The following is a 16094-nucleotide window of genomic DNA, read 5'->3' on the forward strand; positions in this document are numbered from 1 at the left end:
AGAGAGGACAGAGAAGAATGGCTAGTATAGTTGGAGCTGACAGAAAGGGTACAGTAACTCAGTTAACCCTCTATACAACTGTGATAAGCAGAAAAGCTTCTCAGCCTCAGAACACATACACCCTCAAGGCGGACGGGCTACAACAGCAGAAGACCATGTCAGGATCCACTCTGCCAAGAGCAGAAATGCAGGCCTGCCACAGACACCGGCTCACCAAAACTCGTCAGCTGAAGACTGGAAAAAAACAGTCTGATCTGCTGAATCATCTCTGCTGATGCTGCAGTGGTTTAACGAATTCAAGAACCCTACCTTCCTTGTGTCAACACTTCCTGCTGCTGGTGGTGGTGTAATAATGGTATGGGGAATGTATTCTAGGCCTCCTTATACAACTCATCATTGTGTGAATGCAACAGCAAATCCAATTGGTTTTATTAACATGACAATGAGTTCCCTGTACTTCAGTGGACTCCCCAGCTACCAGCTCCGCAATCCAATCCAAAGAACACCTTTGGGATGTGGTAGAACAGAAGATTGGCAATATGAGTGTGCAGCTGATAAATCAGCAGAAATGCTACCAAGTTAACACAGAGCAGAATCTCAAAGGAGTGTTTCCAGTATCTTGAGGAATCAATGCCACAACTGTAGTAGTAGCAAGAAGAAGACAAAGAAGACGAAGAAGATGATGAAGAAGATGACAAAGAAGGTGAAAGAAGGTAAAGAAGACAGATAAAGAAAAAGATGAAGACAAAGAACACAAAGATAAAGAAGATGAAGAACACAAATACAAAGAAGACGACAAAGAAAGACAAAGACGATGAAGAAGAGAAAGAACAAAAATTATTTCTCATGATTTTTCTTCATCCACTCTCCTCACTTTCCCCACATTTAAAGATCCATACTTTCATTAATGATATTTCTAAAAGTTGGGTCTCAGAAATCACTTCTCAAAGTGACCCCAATCCTTCCTCCTCCTTCTTGAATTCAGCCTCAATTTTATCTTTACACAATTTCCTTCATTACCCATAAGTTCTGATGTGATCCCTCCTCCTGTCTCCAGAAGCCCTTGGTTCCTTCCATCACTTATTTTAAACACCCACACCAGGGCTCTGTATCATCTCCTCTTTCCCTTTTCTTCTCACTATCTAATTTAGTTCTGCATTTGGTGAAGAAGTACAGTTTGCAGCCTCATCCTAACAACGAGCAAACAAAGAGCGCTAATGTGCTGCTATCAGTGCATCGGCTCCCATAGAGGAGTCAACATTCTCTTCTAGCTGCTTTGGCTGGGACTACAGAGAAGTGCACACACTCACTGGGTACAGCAAGACATACTCTTCAACACCCACACACGTAAATATACTTTTGTACACCTTATAACTGCATTAAATAGTGTGTGTGCATCTGTACAGTGTATACCAACAACAATACAAACACATAATATTTGGGGAAATGACAACTATTAATCTCTTTGTTTTTTCCAAATTAAAACAAGCAGAACTAAAATAGATATTTCTCTTGTTTCAAAGTCTGACTTTTTATTTGAGCAATGCTGTCTCCATAATCAAGTGTGGGATCTGGGATGATGAACAGAGGCTTCCCACAATGCAGACACAATACTGACCGATGGAGTTGTGAATACTAATAACCAGCACAGTAAATTCTTACAGCTACAGAAACCTATTTCACTTAAGGAATAAAAATTTCTGACGATGTCCTGCGGTCACATTACACAACGCTTAAACTCAAGAGGTGAAAAGCATTACTAAAATTAAAACAGAGTGTGGCACGCTGGCCATCGAGCCAGCTGTGTTGTGACAGAGAGGAGAGAACACTGGACAAACAATTTACTGTCCAAGTCATCAGTGCATCATTCAGAAATTGTTCTTTAATGGGGCTCAGGCTGCCTTTGGTTCTTGTGTGGCCTACGGGCAGAAATTTTGGCATAGAAGATTCCTCTGCCTCACATCCAACTATCTGGTCTCAGCCACTGCTTCTCATGAGTGTCTCTTTCTCCCTGTGTTGGTCTGTTTGATCATCTCATTCCCCTCAACCCTTATGCTAAACACCAGCCTTTTTACTCACAATGTTGTTTAAATGGACGGTAAAAAAAAAAAAAAAAAAAAAAGTGTCTGTCCCAATTCACTGGAAAGAAACATTTACTCACACTGAAACCTTCTCCCTCTAACACAATCCTACTCTAAAACACATGCAACACACATAAATCTATTACTAAACTAGCCAATCATGCTTGGGTAATGGACAAAACCAGATATTCGTGCATATGTAATGTGGTTGCAATAAATCTTGAATTTGACATGTCTCTTACAGCAGCTAAATAGCATCTCCTACAGACAAAATATGAAACAGAAAAAAAGCAACCCTCAAGATGCCCTTACTATCTTTTCATCTTCAAAATGTTTTTCAGGGAAAACAGGTACATGACAAAGTCTTACAGCTGAACAAATGAAAAGAAAGAAGACGACAAACTACAAAAGCATAAAAGTTCAATAGACAAAGTACAGATTTTTTATTCTTTACAAGTTCACCTAAAATAACCATGTATACAAGTGTTCCCAACTACAACATTAAGGGTAAAGGATTTTTTTTAAAAGTCAGAGAAGGGCAATGAATGACGAAGAATGACAAGTAATGGTATAGAATAAAAGAGAAACAGCTTATAGTGTGCACTTACATCCTGGAAAAGCCGTCTGTCCTGTGCCAGACGTTTGGATGCAAGGGTTTTGGTGACATGATAGAAGGTTAGCAGCGCTCTGTGCTGCTGCAGGCCGTCTTGACCCTTCACAGACTCGAGCAGAATTGGGATGAGCTCTGGCCATTGCCTGGGGCAGTCCAGACGGGCCACCTTGGCTATCAGTACTGCGATCTGGGTTGCTATCTGTTGGAACAACACAGAGAGAAAAACATGACCGGCGGCAAAATATAAACACAGCAGAAGGTGGCTATGCCGAAGCAAAGTTGACGGGAATTTTACCAGATCTAGAACACTTTAAATAACTGCTTCCTTTTGGATATCTTTTAAAATGAGTAGTTTGGACAAATGTAACTCAGAATGTGAAACGATCATAAACAGTATATGTACATATTTTCCTATTCGTGACAGATGAAATCAGTCACCTGGATTAACATGCTGTTGAAAAGAATGCAGACAGGAGACCTTGTCACAGCTTCAATAACCGTAATGTTTCTGGGCACTACAATGTGCTGAGCTGAGCAATAACCTTTCAAGCCTGCCCATGTCTTCAACACAGACTTGAGTTAAGACACTAAATCGTTTAAGATGAAAAGGGAGGTCAAATATCCAGACTGAAAAGGACACTTCATACCTCAGCATTTAGTGGGCATTGTATAATTATAGATCAAAGGTCCTGTTAGCATTCAAACACACTACGAGCATGTCTTTTTATATTCTTAAATATATACAGATGTGGCTACTCATTGGACATCTCATACATCCTCCCAGAGTACTTAAGTTGTCACGATTCCACAGTAAACATAGTGTGAGCATAAACATCCAGCTGAGTAAACAGATGCAGTTCATCTGCATCCATCTATTAAAGATCACTTCTTTTTTTTTTTTTTTTTTTTTAAATCGGAAAACGGACACACTCAGTTCATGAGGTACACTCATACAGTCTAATGCAGAAGATGTGAGTCTTTGTTCGTACTGTTTTATGAAGGTCTTGATTTAGGCTGCAGTTTGTGCTGATGATGAATTGTATTGTGTTACAATAAGAAGGGTTTCCAATACATCGTTCAAACATCAGTCTAGTCTGCTGCCAAACAAGGCTGATGTTTGATGTGACCTAATATGTTCAATAATGGCCATTTCACTTTTAATTCCAAGTCCATTAATCCAGCCATTTCCACTATATTACCGTTTTACAGCACTACTAAAAATCTATTAGAGACAACAGTACTGCATTGTCTGTAAAATGCATGCTTTGCTAAAGACAATTACGTCCCTGCTCAATACTTTAAACACACTAATTGAATTAAGTAGCAAATAATGAATAAGCATGCAAATGCTGGCTTAGTCATTGTGCTTTCTAAGAAAACTACATGATGAAACAAAGTTTGCTTCTATTGTAGAACTTCTAAATCTACACTCTCTACAAAACACTAAAACACTCCTGGTCATCTGCTCAAAAAAACACAACCATTGTCAAGTTTTGATTTGACAAGGAATAGCTCCGACTGGTAAGACATATAGTGTTTAAATCGTATTCACTGCTTGCCATATGGACTCAATCAGCCCTGATGTGAGGCAGCTGTCCCTCAGGGATATACATGCTGTAGAAACCAGGATAGATGGCCTTAATTTAGGGTCACACTCCTTGTCCCTCGAGACAGATGCATTACACGCTGATTGAATCCTCAATTTTTTTGTTTGTTATAGTATTCCTTTGTACTGAGAGTGAAAAAATGTCTTATCAAGAAACATATTGATGACCAAATAGTCTTCATACAGAAAATTTTGCCTTTAATCATTTTGTAAAAAATCTTCTGTTATGAAATAATATTTCCCTTTGACAAACTACAGTAAAATGTTATGCTTTTACCAGTTTCCAAAGAAAGTTGCTGTTTCAGTTTTATCAATATATGACAATAAAACACATTTTATTTTCTTCCACTTCTTCTGCAGGCATCCTATTTCCCCCCACTAACCTGATTGACAGGCTCATTGAAGTTTGTGATGAGACCAGCACGCAGTGACGTCTTCTCCTCTTCTGATAGTGCGCTGTAAACAAACCAATCAAAAAGATGCTCAGAGGAGGGAAGCAGTCCAGGAGAGAGCAAAGAAGACAGAAAAAAGAAAGTACTGAATATGGACAAATAAGCACACACAAAAAAAACATCCACAGATATGATGATGATGACGTAAGATGCCTCTCATTGACCATCTGAATAGACTCTGGAGCAAACATTAAAACTAATTTTTCTACTGTCTTTTTGTAGAATTAGTGCAGCTTCTTTACTCATTGACATGATATTGCACATTTACTGAATCCATTAAGATTTTATACACATACAGACACAGAAACAAGAATAAAAGAAAAACAGATTCCAACATAAGGCTGGAAGGACATGCATACAAATTCCTGTCCCCAAAAATAAAACACAATCATTCAAGCTGAAGGTGAGAGTACCAGCTCCGACATGTCGCATTACGACAGCAGGGTGGCAGCTCAGCATCTGCAATGTTATTCGATGAAATGTTGCTAGCCTCACTAATCTGCATAAGAAATTCTAGTCTGTTCAACAAATATTAACATTTTATGCATGTGCAACGCAGGTTAACTGTTGTGCATAAGATGCTTTGCAGGCCTCCTTTCACCACACAATCCACGTGGATGTTGTAAATCAGCAGAGGGGGCAGATGACATCTCATATAACCAGCACAATTTGGCAGTATTTCAATCTGGAAAAGGATAATAAGGTAGTATTTAGGCTCTGCTGGCGTACACTGGTATATGATTACTCAACTGGAGCAATGCGCAACCACATTCAGCACAAACATGTGGACTTTTACATAGAAGGTACGCATTTTAAAAGTTGTTTTGCACATTGTGGTCATGCTTTTTTGTATAATATGTATGTGACTCCTTTCAGCTGCATTAAAAATACAATTTAACGACTGAAGAATACGTTCAGTGGCTACAAATGGCTTTTTTTGGACAATATTTGACCTTATTGAATAGCTGTGCTTCGTTTTCTGAATACTCTTGTACTTACAGACTAGTCCTAATTTGAATTTCCATTTAATTATTAGATAAATTCATCTTTTCTTTATGCTGACGTGTCATCTCTCGTGTCGCTTCCTCACATCTTAGCTCCTCTTGGCAAGGATATGAAAGAGAGGGGCATGAAGAAGGAGGGAGCCAAATGAGAAATCCTTTGTTCCATAGCGTCAGTCTTCAGTTACAGCAGTTGCTTATGATGCATAGCCATATCACCTGTCAAATCCAACTAGCACCCATGAAAATGCAGCAGTTTTACATCACGCCATGATAAACAAGTTTTGCGTAGGATACACCTGTGTTTCCTCACTTTAAGCTTCTTCCAAAAGCCTCCTCTCTCCTCATACCTTGAAAAATCACTGTGATGGTGGAGGGGGAACAATTTCCAGGTCGTGAGTGGAGAGCGCGAGGACACTAGGAAGCTAAAGTTAGCATAATGAAAAGCACCCAATGGCTACACAGAAAGCATAGTGTGCGCTGCCCATTTAGCAGACATCAGGCGCAGCAATTGCTCCATCTGGGGGTGTTTTCACGATGCCAAAGCATCTCCTTCACTGACTTGTGTGTCTTCCCCGCATTTACTGAAAGCTCATTTCAGTGAAGATGTTGAAGATGTGAGAGGGAGAACACATCTATGTTTCCTCACTCTAAGCTCTCCCGCAAGCCACATCTCTCCTCGTATTCTTGAGGTGCATTTAAGTAACTGGAAGATCCTCCGTGAAGGTGGAGGTGGAATGATTTCTGGGCATACAGGAGGAGAAAAGATGCAAGGAAGCAGAATGACAAGTACTCTGTGTGTGTGTGTGTGTGTGTGTGTGTGTGTGTGTGTGTGTGTGTGTGTGTGTGTGTGTGTGTGTGTGTGTGTGTGTGTGTGTATATGCAGGCCTTCAGGTACTGTGATAAGCGTAACTTTCTCATGTTTTGAAAACACTCAAAATGCACAGTTACCAATGCTAGATGTGTAAAGAGAAGAAAAATAAATATGAAGCCTAAAAATCCCCATCAGGCTGCTGTTATGTGCATATAGCAGTCCAGACAACTGCAAAACAAAAAAACAGACAAATCCATTGCGCGAGACGGGCAAACTCAAAACCACACCTAAAATGCTTTCTGCGTAAACATGTAGCATTTCATTTCAGATTCTAGACACCACAGACTCGAAAATAATGAAGATATGAATGACAATCTGCCAGCTTGGTATAGAATTTATTATATCGATTAAATGTGAGACATTCTACAGTTTAGGACCTGCCAGCTGCTTCATTTAATCAGTAAACTTTGGATAAACCCGCTGTTTTCCTCCAACTTTGACCGTGTAATCTACAACATGTCTTACTTTTCATGCAGAACAAGGAGCTTGCACAGAATAGTGACAATGTGAATATTTACCCTGTACTGTCTATTTCAACTACAGCTGAAGCCAGGCAGAGAGAGAGAGTCTGATGTGAAGAAGAGTGAAAAATGAATCATGCTGTAACCCTGGGCAGAAAGAGATACGGGTGGAAGAGAAATTACTAGGAGGGAGTGTGCGAATTTGTGAAACAAGATTTGCTACACACACACACATATTTTGGGAATCAGAGGGTGAGGCGAGCTTTGAAGAAATACAAGACGAAAGATTAAAAGATACAGTATATTAACATAAGCAAGAGAGCATCTGAGCTTTGATTTTGTGTTTATAAGCAGGGACAGAAAATGTGACAGAAAGTGACAAACGAACAAAGGCCAAAGATGATTCAGAATGAACAGAGAGTGAAGATATCTGGAAAAAGAACGGCTAAATAATACATTTCTTCGCTTTTTAGATGTTTTCAGTTCAACTACATAGCATGTTGGCTGAGCTCTACCCCAGAAATTAATTTCAGAAAACAACACAGAATAAAAGCAGATTTGGTGTGAAAACATCTTTATCACAACTGTATGTAGCTCAGGTGAGTCATTCGCTCAGCAGGTAGTGCCAACTTTTGTCTTTTTCTCAACAGGTACAACGTTATTTTGCAAGGATTCATTTCAGTGTTAATCCATTAGATATGTTTGCTGCTCTTTTTCACATCTTCTTAGCAAAACATTGAAAAAAATATTTTGAAACCTTTTCAAGGAAAAGACATCGGTGAACAGGAATGAGCATGCTTGTCAGCAGTTTGACAGAATTATGCAAATGCATGCATTCTGCACCTGGCTTATAAAAACTGGATGTGTCACGTACAGCCTGTGTAGGCTGACATGTTTATGAGAATGACACATTAACAAAAGTATTGCAACATCAAACTATGGCACACTATATTTTTAAAAGCAGTTGCTATCAAGTTGAGGAGATGACTCACATCACATCAAGAGTCTAGCATTCTTTAAAATATTTAAAATACTGACAAAATAAATAACATTAAAACAAATCTACTGCTACAGCTCCACCATATACACTCTAAATCATTCAGTTAAATCGAAATATCTCGCACAAAATATGCACTGCTTCATCCCTCATAAATGCACAACCTGGTAGCATCCGATCAGGAGTTTTCAATGTAGTCAGAAGGACGGTACGTACTATGTGCAGTTTGTGGCTAACCTTGAAACAATGAGGAATGGGAAAAAATATATATATAAATCACAGAACTGAAGTTCTCTCACTACCTTGAATTACTTTTAATGAGTACTTTTTAAAATGCTTCTGCTTTTGCTGAGGTAGCTTTAGGTTTAATGTTTTGAGGAACTGGAACAGTCTGACTTAGGATCTTACAAAAGTAAGTGTTGAAACAAATGTAAAAACTATCTCTTAACCTGGCTTTTGACGAGAAACTTATATGCCATTAGTTATTTTTTTAACAATATCTACTAAACTTTTAAAATTTATTATACATTTTTGTAGTTTTTGCTTTCGGTTGTTACTTCTCTTATGAATTTGCGTTCTTATTTACATTCGTGTCTTGACTTGTTCAGCACTTCCTGAAAAATCTGTATGCAATGTGTGAAGCAAATACATTTTGCATGATACAGCTCTTTTGTACCTTAAATATATTTAAATAGTTCTCAATTCATTACTGAAAGGGTAAGAGAGAAGGTTTTTCCAGGTTATGAAAAAGCAACTGACCTTTTCACAGCAGCAGCACAGGTGGAACTAATAACACCAATGATGGCACCATTACCCTTAAGCGGCACAGTCATGCCAATGACCCAGTATGCACAATGCTGGAGGTGTGAAACTTGCAGCCATAACTGAATGGAGTAATTTTTCATTATGGCCCAGGCCTGTGCTTTTTTCAGGTATGGTGTGTTGTAATGATTGTCATCTGCTCACAGAGGGGCTGATGCAAAAACCTCACATTAACCAGGATGGCGCACTGACTGCTAATTGTACCTGCACCAGAAGTATCTCACCACTTTATTTCATCTAAATGTGGGAATATGCTCACAGAAGTTAAAAAAAAATAAAGGAAATATGTCAAAATATTGCAAATATTTAATAGGCATTTCAAATTACTTTAACAATATTTCTCTGTCAGATTGTTTGTTTTCTCTCCTAGATTATTGGGGGTGCAAAAGAAAACTCACGGTTTGGATCGTATCATCTTTTGAGCCATCATTTTTTTCAGATCAACAAAACAAAAAAAAGAGACAAAAAATGCATTTAGCATGCCTTGTTTAAGTAAAGAAGCAACTGCTTTGTACCTTGTCACTGCAACTCTGTGTCAAGCTTCAGGGAATTTTTCCCTACATACAATTTTCAGTGTTTGTCTGTAAATTGTTTATGCAAAAACTATCCCACCCGATTTCATGACACTTGGTGGAGAGGTTGAGCTTGGCCAAGTACATTTTGGTGCAAATCTGGTTTCATTTGGCCAGTTAGTACCTTGGTTTACCCCTCTAGTTATTTTTAAAAAAAATAACAGCAGCAGCAAAACGGAATTTCACACTACGATGGTTGAACTTTACAATTGATCACATTTGTGTAAAACCGTGGGTGAGGATCCATACAGATCAACTACAGTCTGTTACACCACTAAATACACAATTTTTAACTGAACTTCAGAACATTACTGCACATCACTGTAAACAGCAACAACACAATAAAAAATACTCTGTAATGTAGCTTACGCTTCTGACACTGACATTACATGCACTGCGCTATGTGGTAAAGAATGCAGCCCCTGGATAACAGGCAGTGGTTCAAAGGTAATCACTAAAATAGACCAAGAAAAACCCTTGCACAGCACTCTGCAAATGAAATTCAGTTTACTGAACTACTGACAAGAGCAAAACAACTTTGGTAAGGGGAGAAAACTTTACAAAGAAAGAAGAGAATAGCAATAATTTGATGTGGTCAAAGAGTGGCGACAGAGTGCTGAGGAAGGACTGATTACCTCCGGCCAGCCACTGTCCTGTGAATTTAAGAGCAAACGTTCAATTCAAATCTAACAAAAGCCTGCTAGTCAGGTACCCAAAGACAGACGGCGAGCTCTAAATACTCAAAGCCGATCTAACAGCAGACAAAGAGACACAAAAGAATAAACTTAGTATAAAATCGAATCACAATGATACGAATCATCAGGATGGAATGTATAAAAAACAGAAAGACGATGGCTATGAAAAGTGGTGGAGAGAGAACTGCAGACATAAGCTAAAACTGGTAAAAGACAATGAGAAAATGAAGGCAATGAGACACAATGAGAGACAAAACAGAAAAATGCAACTACAAATCTGTGACAAAAAAGATCTGAAGAGAACGACAAAGCCTCATAAACAGGCAAAGAGATTAGGACTGATGAATAGACAGTGCAAGATTGGATGAGACAATGAATGAGGGAGTGAAGATGAACAGTGGAGGACAGAAAAAGCAAAAGCCCAAGATGGAAAAGAGAGAGTGCTGCTGACAGCAGAAAGGGAACGAGAGGCACAAACAGGCACTTACTGAGGCGCTACTCTCCTCCAATATCTGTCAATGCCATTTTTGAAGTACAGCACGGCCAGCCACCTGACGTTCACATCCAGCATGTGGTTATTGAAGATATTCTGTTAAAAGGAAAACATATATACTTAGCTAACACTGCATTCTTAGCTCAGATGAGAAGGCAATTTAAAGACTGGCTTGTTTTCATAAAGCGTAACAGCTGAAGAGACACTAGTGGGGAAAAAAAGATAACAACACTGATCAAACTGAAGCACAATGACAGACCTGTGATGCTATCAAGCTACTCTTTAGGGATGCCAGCGTTAAAATACAAGGTGCATCGACTCAACCCTCAGTGATCAAGAGTGTCAAAGTTGTATACATGAATTTAGTTTAACTTCCTATGAATGCAAGATGAACATTTCTGAGCAGGAAAATGCAGCTTTAACCTTAGAAAATGTCACAGTGCTGTCAGTGTTGTCAGAGTCCTTCTCCTTCACAGTGCAAAAACAAGAGCTCCATAAAGAGCAGCACAGTAATATCACAGATTACAATCTTGGCTCCAATATGTTCAGGTTAAGGAGGTGTGAAGGAAAAAACATGAGTGAAATAGGAACATTTACATTTTATTTTTGCTTTATTACTGATATTAAACATTCATCTGCTGCATCTAGGGAAATGAAGACCATCAGCAGAGTGGCAGTGTGGGTATTGATTTGAACATGCAAGTAAAAACCAGCCCACTGCCACTAAAAGTTTATTAGATCTATCACTGCAACTGGAATTTAGCTGGCTTGGCTGACATTTGATTTACTAATGCTGTCTCTCCCCACACAGCGACGGAGACGCTCATAAACCAAATGAGATAGGGCACATTGCACACCTTGGCTTAATTGCTATGGACCAAGGCATCACAGGCAGCTGCACAAAATGAAGCATAAACACAATTTTGTTGAGAATGTCTTATCAAATGCTGAGTCATCTGTGACTTTGGGGAGAAAACACTGGAAAACACTTGGAGCTCAACTAATTTCAGACTCCCAGCGCTCAAAACCCCAAAGGACATATGGTTTTGGTAAAGAAAACAAATGGAGATTTAAGTGTCTTCAAAACATCTGTTACCATGTTAATGTTTTGTTTTTTTTCCACTGTAAAACTTTGTATGTCATGGCAGTTAAACAGACAGTCATTTCCTCTGTGTAGCGTACAAATGAGACAAATGTAATGTAGCACAAGTCACAGTGAAATTTATGAATGTGTCTTGTAAAATACACTCAAGCTGTTTTCTCTCTTTTCCACAATGGACAATGTCTATAAAAAGTATTCACTCAACAAGGATGTTTCAGCCTGTTGCTGCTTTTATACATGGAATCATGGTCAATATAATTAGGCTTTTTTGACAAAAATTTCCATCCATCCATTCTCTATACACCGCTTTATCCTCACTGGAGCCTATCCCAGGCAGGCGACACCCTGGACAGGTCGCCAGTCTGTCACAGGGCTACATATACAGACAAACAATCACTCTTGCATTCACACCTACGGGCAATTTAGAATAATCAGTTAACCTCAGCATATTTTTGGACTGTGGGAGGAAGCTGGAGAAAACCCACGCATGCACAGGGAGAACATGCAAACTCCATGCAGAAAGATCCAAAAAAAATTGCAACAAAAAAATTCTGTCACATCAAAGTGAAACAGAATTCTACAAAATCATGTCAACTGATTAAAAATATACTAGATAAAGTAAATGATTGCCTAACTATTCACAAACTTCAGGTCAGTATTTAGCAGATGCACCTTTGGCAGCAATCACAGCATTGAGTTTGTGTGGATACGTCGCAATAAGCCTTAAAAATTTGGGCACTGCAATGCTCCTTTTACAAGCATTGCATAACTGATAAAAGAAGAAAACAATACATTTTGCTGCGAATGCAATACTTTGTGTTTGTCAGTTAGATATCCGGTACCAATTTCTTCACAAAATGCAAAGAGATGGAAGTCAAATCTATCTTAACTGTTAAGCCTAGGTGAGACAGTAAATACTTCTCCTGCAATGTCCGAGCATTTCATTACAGACTTTGTGGTAAATATGCACCAAATTTTAGGAACTAATCAGGGCACTGGCTTTGAAAGCACATTTGGTCTTGCTTATTTTACAATATGTAGACCAAGTGTGAATAAAACTATTAAATGGAGTTTTGAGTATTTATATGGCACAAATCAATTCCCAGCTGTCTGCTGTGCACTGCCCTATTTCTCACTGTTTCCCTGCCTCTCATAATCTTATGATTTGTTGCTGTGATTAGTTATTTTGGGAAACTGCCAGTACGAATTGTCACACATGAGCAGAGTATATAACCCCTCAATCTGCTATTGTTATGCTGATTACAAAATAATTCCTCCTATTAGTAACTAATCTACAATGGGGCACTCTACTGTCGCTGTCTAAATGACTCCAAAACTTAGAAATTAACACCCAGCAACACCATGCTTTTGGCAAAACACACCATAAATCATTTATTTGAGTTTTGACTCAGATTCATTTATTTGATATTATCCCTCACCAGAAGGACTGAGTAGAAGCCTGGCTGGGTCTCCCACTGCCGGAGCTGCTCCTCCGCAGGCTTCAGCACTGCTGTGTCCTGACTGGTAGCTTGGGTTAAGGCCTGCAGCACCACCGAACTGGCACTGTCCATATCCATAGCTGGATATATCTGTAGGGGAATATGGGAAAGGAGAGGGAGAGCGGGGGAGCAGGGAAAAGTAGAATTTAATTGCTCTGCTGGTGAAAAGTTCTGCTTTAGTTAACGGGGAAAAACCTTCCAAAAAGAGTTTCAGTGTCGGGAAAAACAGCGTAATAAAACATCAACTGCAAGCCGAGGAAGTCAAATTACGTCTTCAGAAAATGTCAGAACAAGTAACCTTCGTTTTTGCTTTGTCTGTTTCTACCCCATTTTTATGATAGATCAAGCAGCACTGAAATCACTGTCAAACACAGTCAGAAAGAAAAAAATCCTCTGAATAACGGAAAGCATACCTAATAGAAACACTGGCAGTCATCTCTGCCATGCAAAGAGCTGCTCTATGTCCCAGATAGTATTCAAGCTCCCCAGCTTCACAAGTCCAACTCTGTTTTTCAGTCTCAAAGAGGTACCTGACTCAGTCACCTCTGTGCCTCTAAAAACATGGAGTCTCGCACAGAATAATAAACTGTTGCCTAACCACAGCTACACTGAGATTGTGAATAGGAGGACATATATCAACATTTTAATTAAAGCAGCTATGAAAAAACTAATTGTGTTTTTTTTTCTCCGTTCTATGTAGCGAGGCCACCAGTTTCCAAAAAACAAAAAAATACTTGTCATGTCAAGATACTGCAGTTAGAAACAGTGATAATTCCACACACAATTTCTACACACACTTCTCAGTTTACAAAACCTGCCAGACTAACAGTTTTAATGAACAAATGAGGAGAAATTGTCATCTGTGAGACCAGTAAAGGCAGTGTGGTGACACTCGATTTCAGTACGAGTGGTGGAATTATTGAGCAAGGCTGCCATCTATAGTCCAGAAGCAAACATTCAGCACCACAACACATTGTGTGCTTGTGTAATTGCATACAAATTAGGGTTATCTCCCCACAAGAATGCAGTAGCAGTGCTGTCGCTAGAGCTGTTGTTACATAACAGAGACCAATTCTTTTAATAAACAGTCTATTAAATATTAATTCAGCAAAAAAAATCCACAAGGGAAACTCAAGGTTTGTTTTCTATTATAAAGGGGTGATTACTTAAGGGTTATACTCGTCTCCTCTCTTAATGAGATTAATGACCGCTATTTATGCCTCTGGTGACCATAACAAAAAGCTCTGCTTTGAGGGAGCCTCCATGTGGAATATTTCAAAGTAAAACAACATCAGAGAGAAAAAAAAACACCTTTAAACTATAATACAACAACAAATGCTTTTACTCCATGCACACACTTATATGACTGGTATGATCAGGTGGTCTAGTTAGGTGTATTCCAGATTTAAGAAGGCTAAACCTGACGTTGACTGTCAATTGCTTGCAACATAACAGAAGCCTGTTATGAGGAGACACTGTATGAGATCTCCATCATTCACACATTTAGAGTTAGAATTGTAAAAGCTGCTGACGGACTTTGGAGGTACTTTGATTGTACATGCTTATAATCGACTGGAGCCAACCGCAGAGTAAGTTTCAATTTCTATGGAAGTCCTTTGCCATGTCCACCCACTGTCCATGGCTCACCTCAGGAATAGTCACATCGACACGGTGCTACAGTCCAATCTGGAACTAGCTGCAATTTTTCTGTAAAGAAACATCAATGAAGTCCCATGGTTTTCTGTTTTCAGTACTGAAGGCAATGTGACCGTCTGTAAAACAGGCCTACATGTAAATATTGTAGGATGAATGCACATCCGCTTTCAAAGTTGATCATGCAAAAACCATGAAATGGTCTTGAGACAGGAAACGTGAGCACCTACTTCATGTCTTAAACAGCTTCTGCCGTGTGCACAAATGCAACAGCAGCTAAAACTACAAAATATTTAGTCAGTAAAACAAACAAATATGATGATATATAATGCAAACATGACACTGCAATGAAAATTCTGATAGAGAGAGAAGAGCAATTGTCCATTGTCAAAAGCATTGCAAGTTGCACATTTTACAGCAGAAAATGTCAAATTCAAGTTGCTGTTCTTCAACAAACCCAAGGACATTCATTAGCAAATCACACACAGTATTTAAGTCATGTGACAACCCGACTGCAGTTTCTGTTCAGCCAAAATTGTAAGATTCTTGGCATAGTTTCGTCTAAAGTCATCTATAAATATGGACAATTGGACTGAACGATGACTTCAGAATGAACATCGAGTTACATGACTGTATGATATAAAATGAATTCTGAGTTACACCGAATACTGTGAAACACTGAGTAAATACAAGCAACATGGAATCTGAAGTTACACCATAGAATGCTGTACAATTGTTTTGTAGTGGCTGGAATTGTCCAAGGTGCAATCTTAATATTAAATTTTAAGTATTTTAATTACTTTTTTATGTTAAAGAAAGTTAAATATTGTACATTACATAGTGTCTATTACACGGCTATGTTTAACTCACAAATATACAGTATGTGCAATCAACTGCTTTGCCCAAAAATTACTGATAACTATAGTTATCCACTTTTGCAAAAATAGGCAAACTTTAAATCTGAAAAAGACAGAAACTAATTTTCAGTGAAGTATGATTTTGCAAGTCACCTCAATTTGTTAAGTTATTTTTCATGAAGTCAAAGCATATGACATTAACAGGAATGTACCATTTAAAAAACATGACTTATGAAAATTAGTAAATCTAGATGCATCTGCTTGTGAATGAAGTTTCAAACATACTTAGTAATGATAACTGATAGTGAGCCTTGGG

At 38.6% G+C, this 16094-nt stretch overlaps 1 protein-coding gene across 1 annotated transcript in view; it reads right to left on the minus strand.

Annotated features, from left to right (window-relative positions):
• ipo11 (importin 11) overlaps window positions 1-16094 on the minus strand; it is a 142627-nt gene that overhangs the window by 124748 nt on the left and 1785 nt on the right. The window contains exons 2-5 of the mRNA XM_022199970.2: window positions 13209-13358; window positions 10663-10763; window positions 4684-4756; window positions 2690-2893 (exon numbers count right to left, since the gene is read on the minus strand). Of these exons, the coding sequence (XP_022055662.1) occupies window positions 2690-2893; window positions 4684-4756; window positions 10663-10763; window positions 13209-13346 (516 nt within the window). The 5' untranslated portion in view covers window positions 13347-13358. The remainder of the gene's footprint in view (window positions 1-2689; window positions 2894-4683; window positions 4757-10662; window positions 10764-13208; window positions 13359-16094) is intronic.

This window comes from Acanthochromis polyacanthus, chromosome 7, assembly GCF_021347895.1.
Source record: "Acanthochromis polyacanthus isolate Apoly-LR-REF ecotype Palm Island chromosome 7, KAUST_Apoly_ChrSc, whole genome shotgun sequence".
Lineage (NCBI taxonomy): Eukaryota > Metazoa > Chordata > Actinopteri > Pomacentridae > Acanthochromis > Acanthochromis polyacanthus.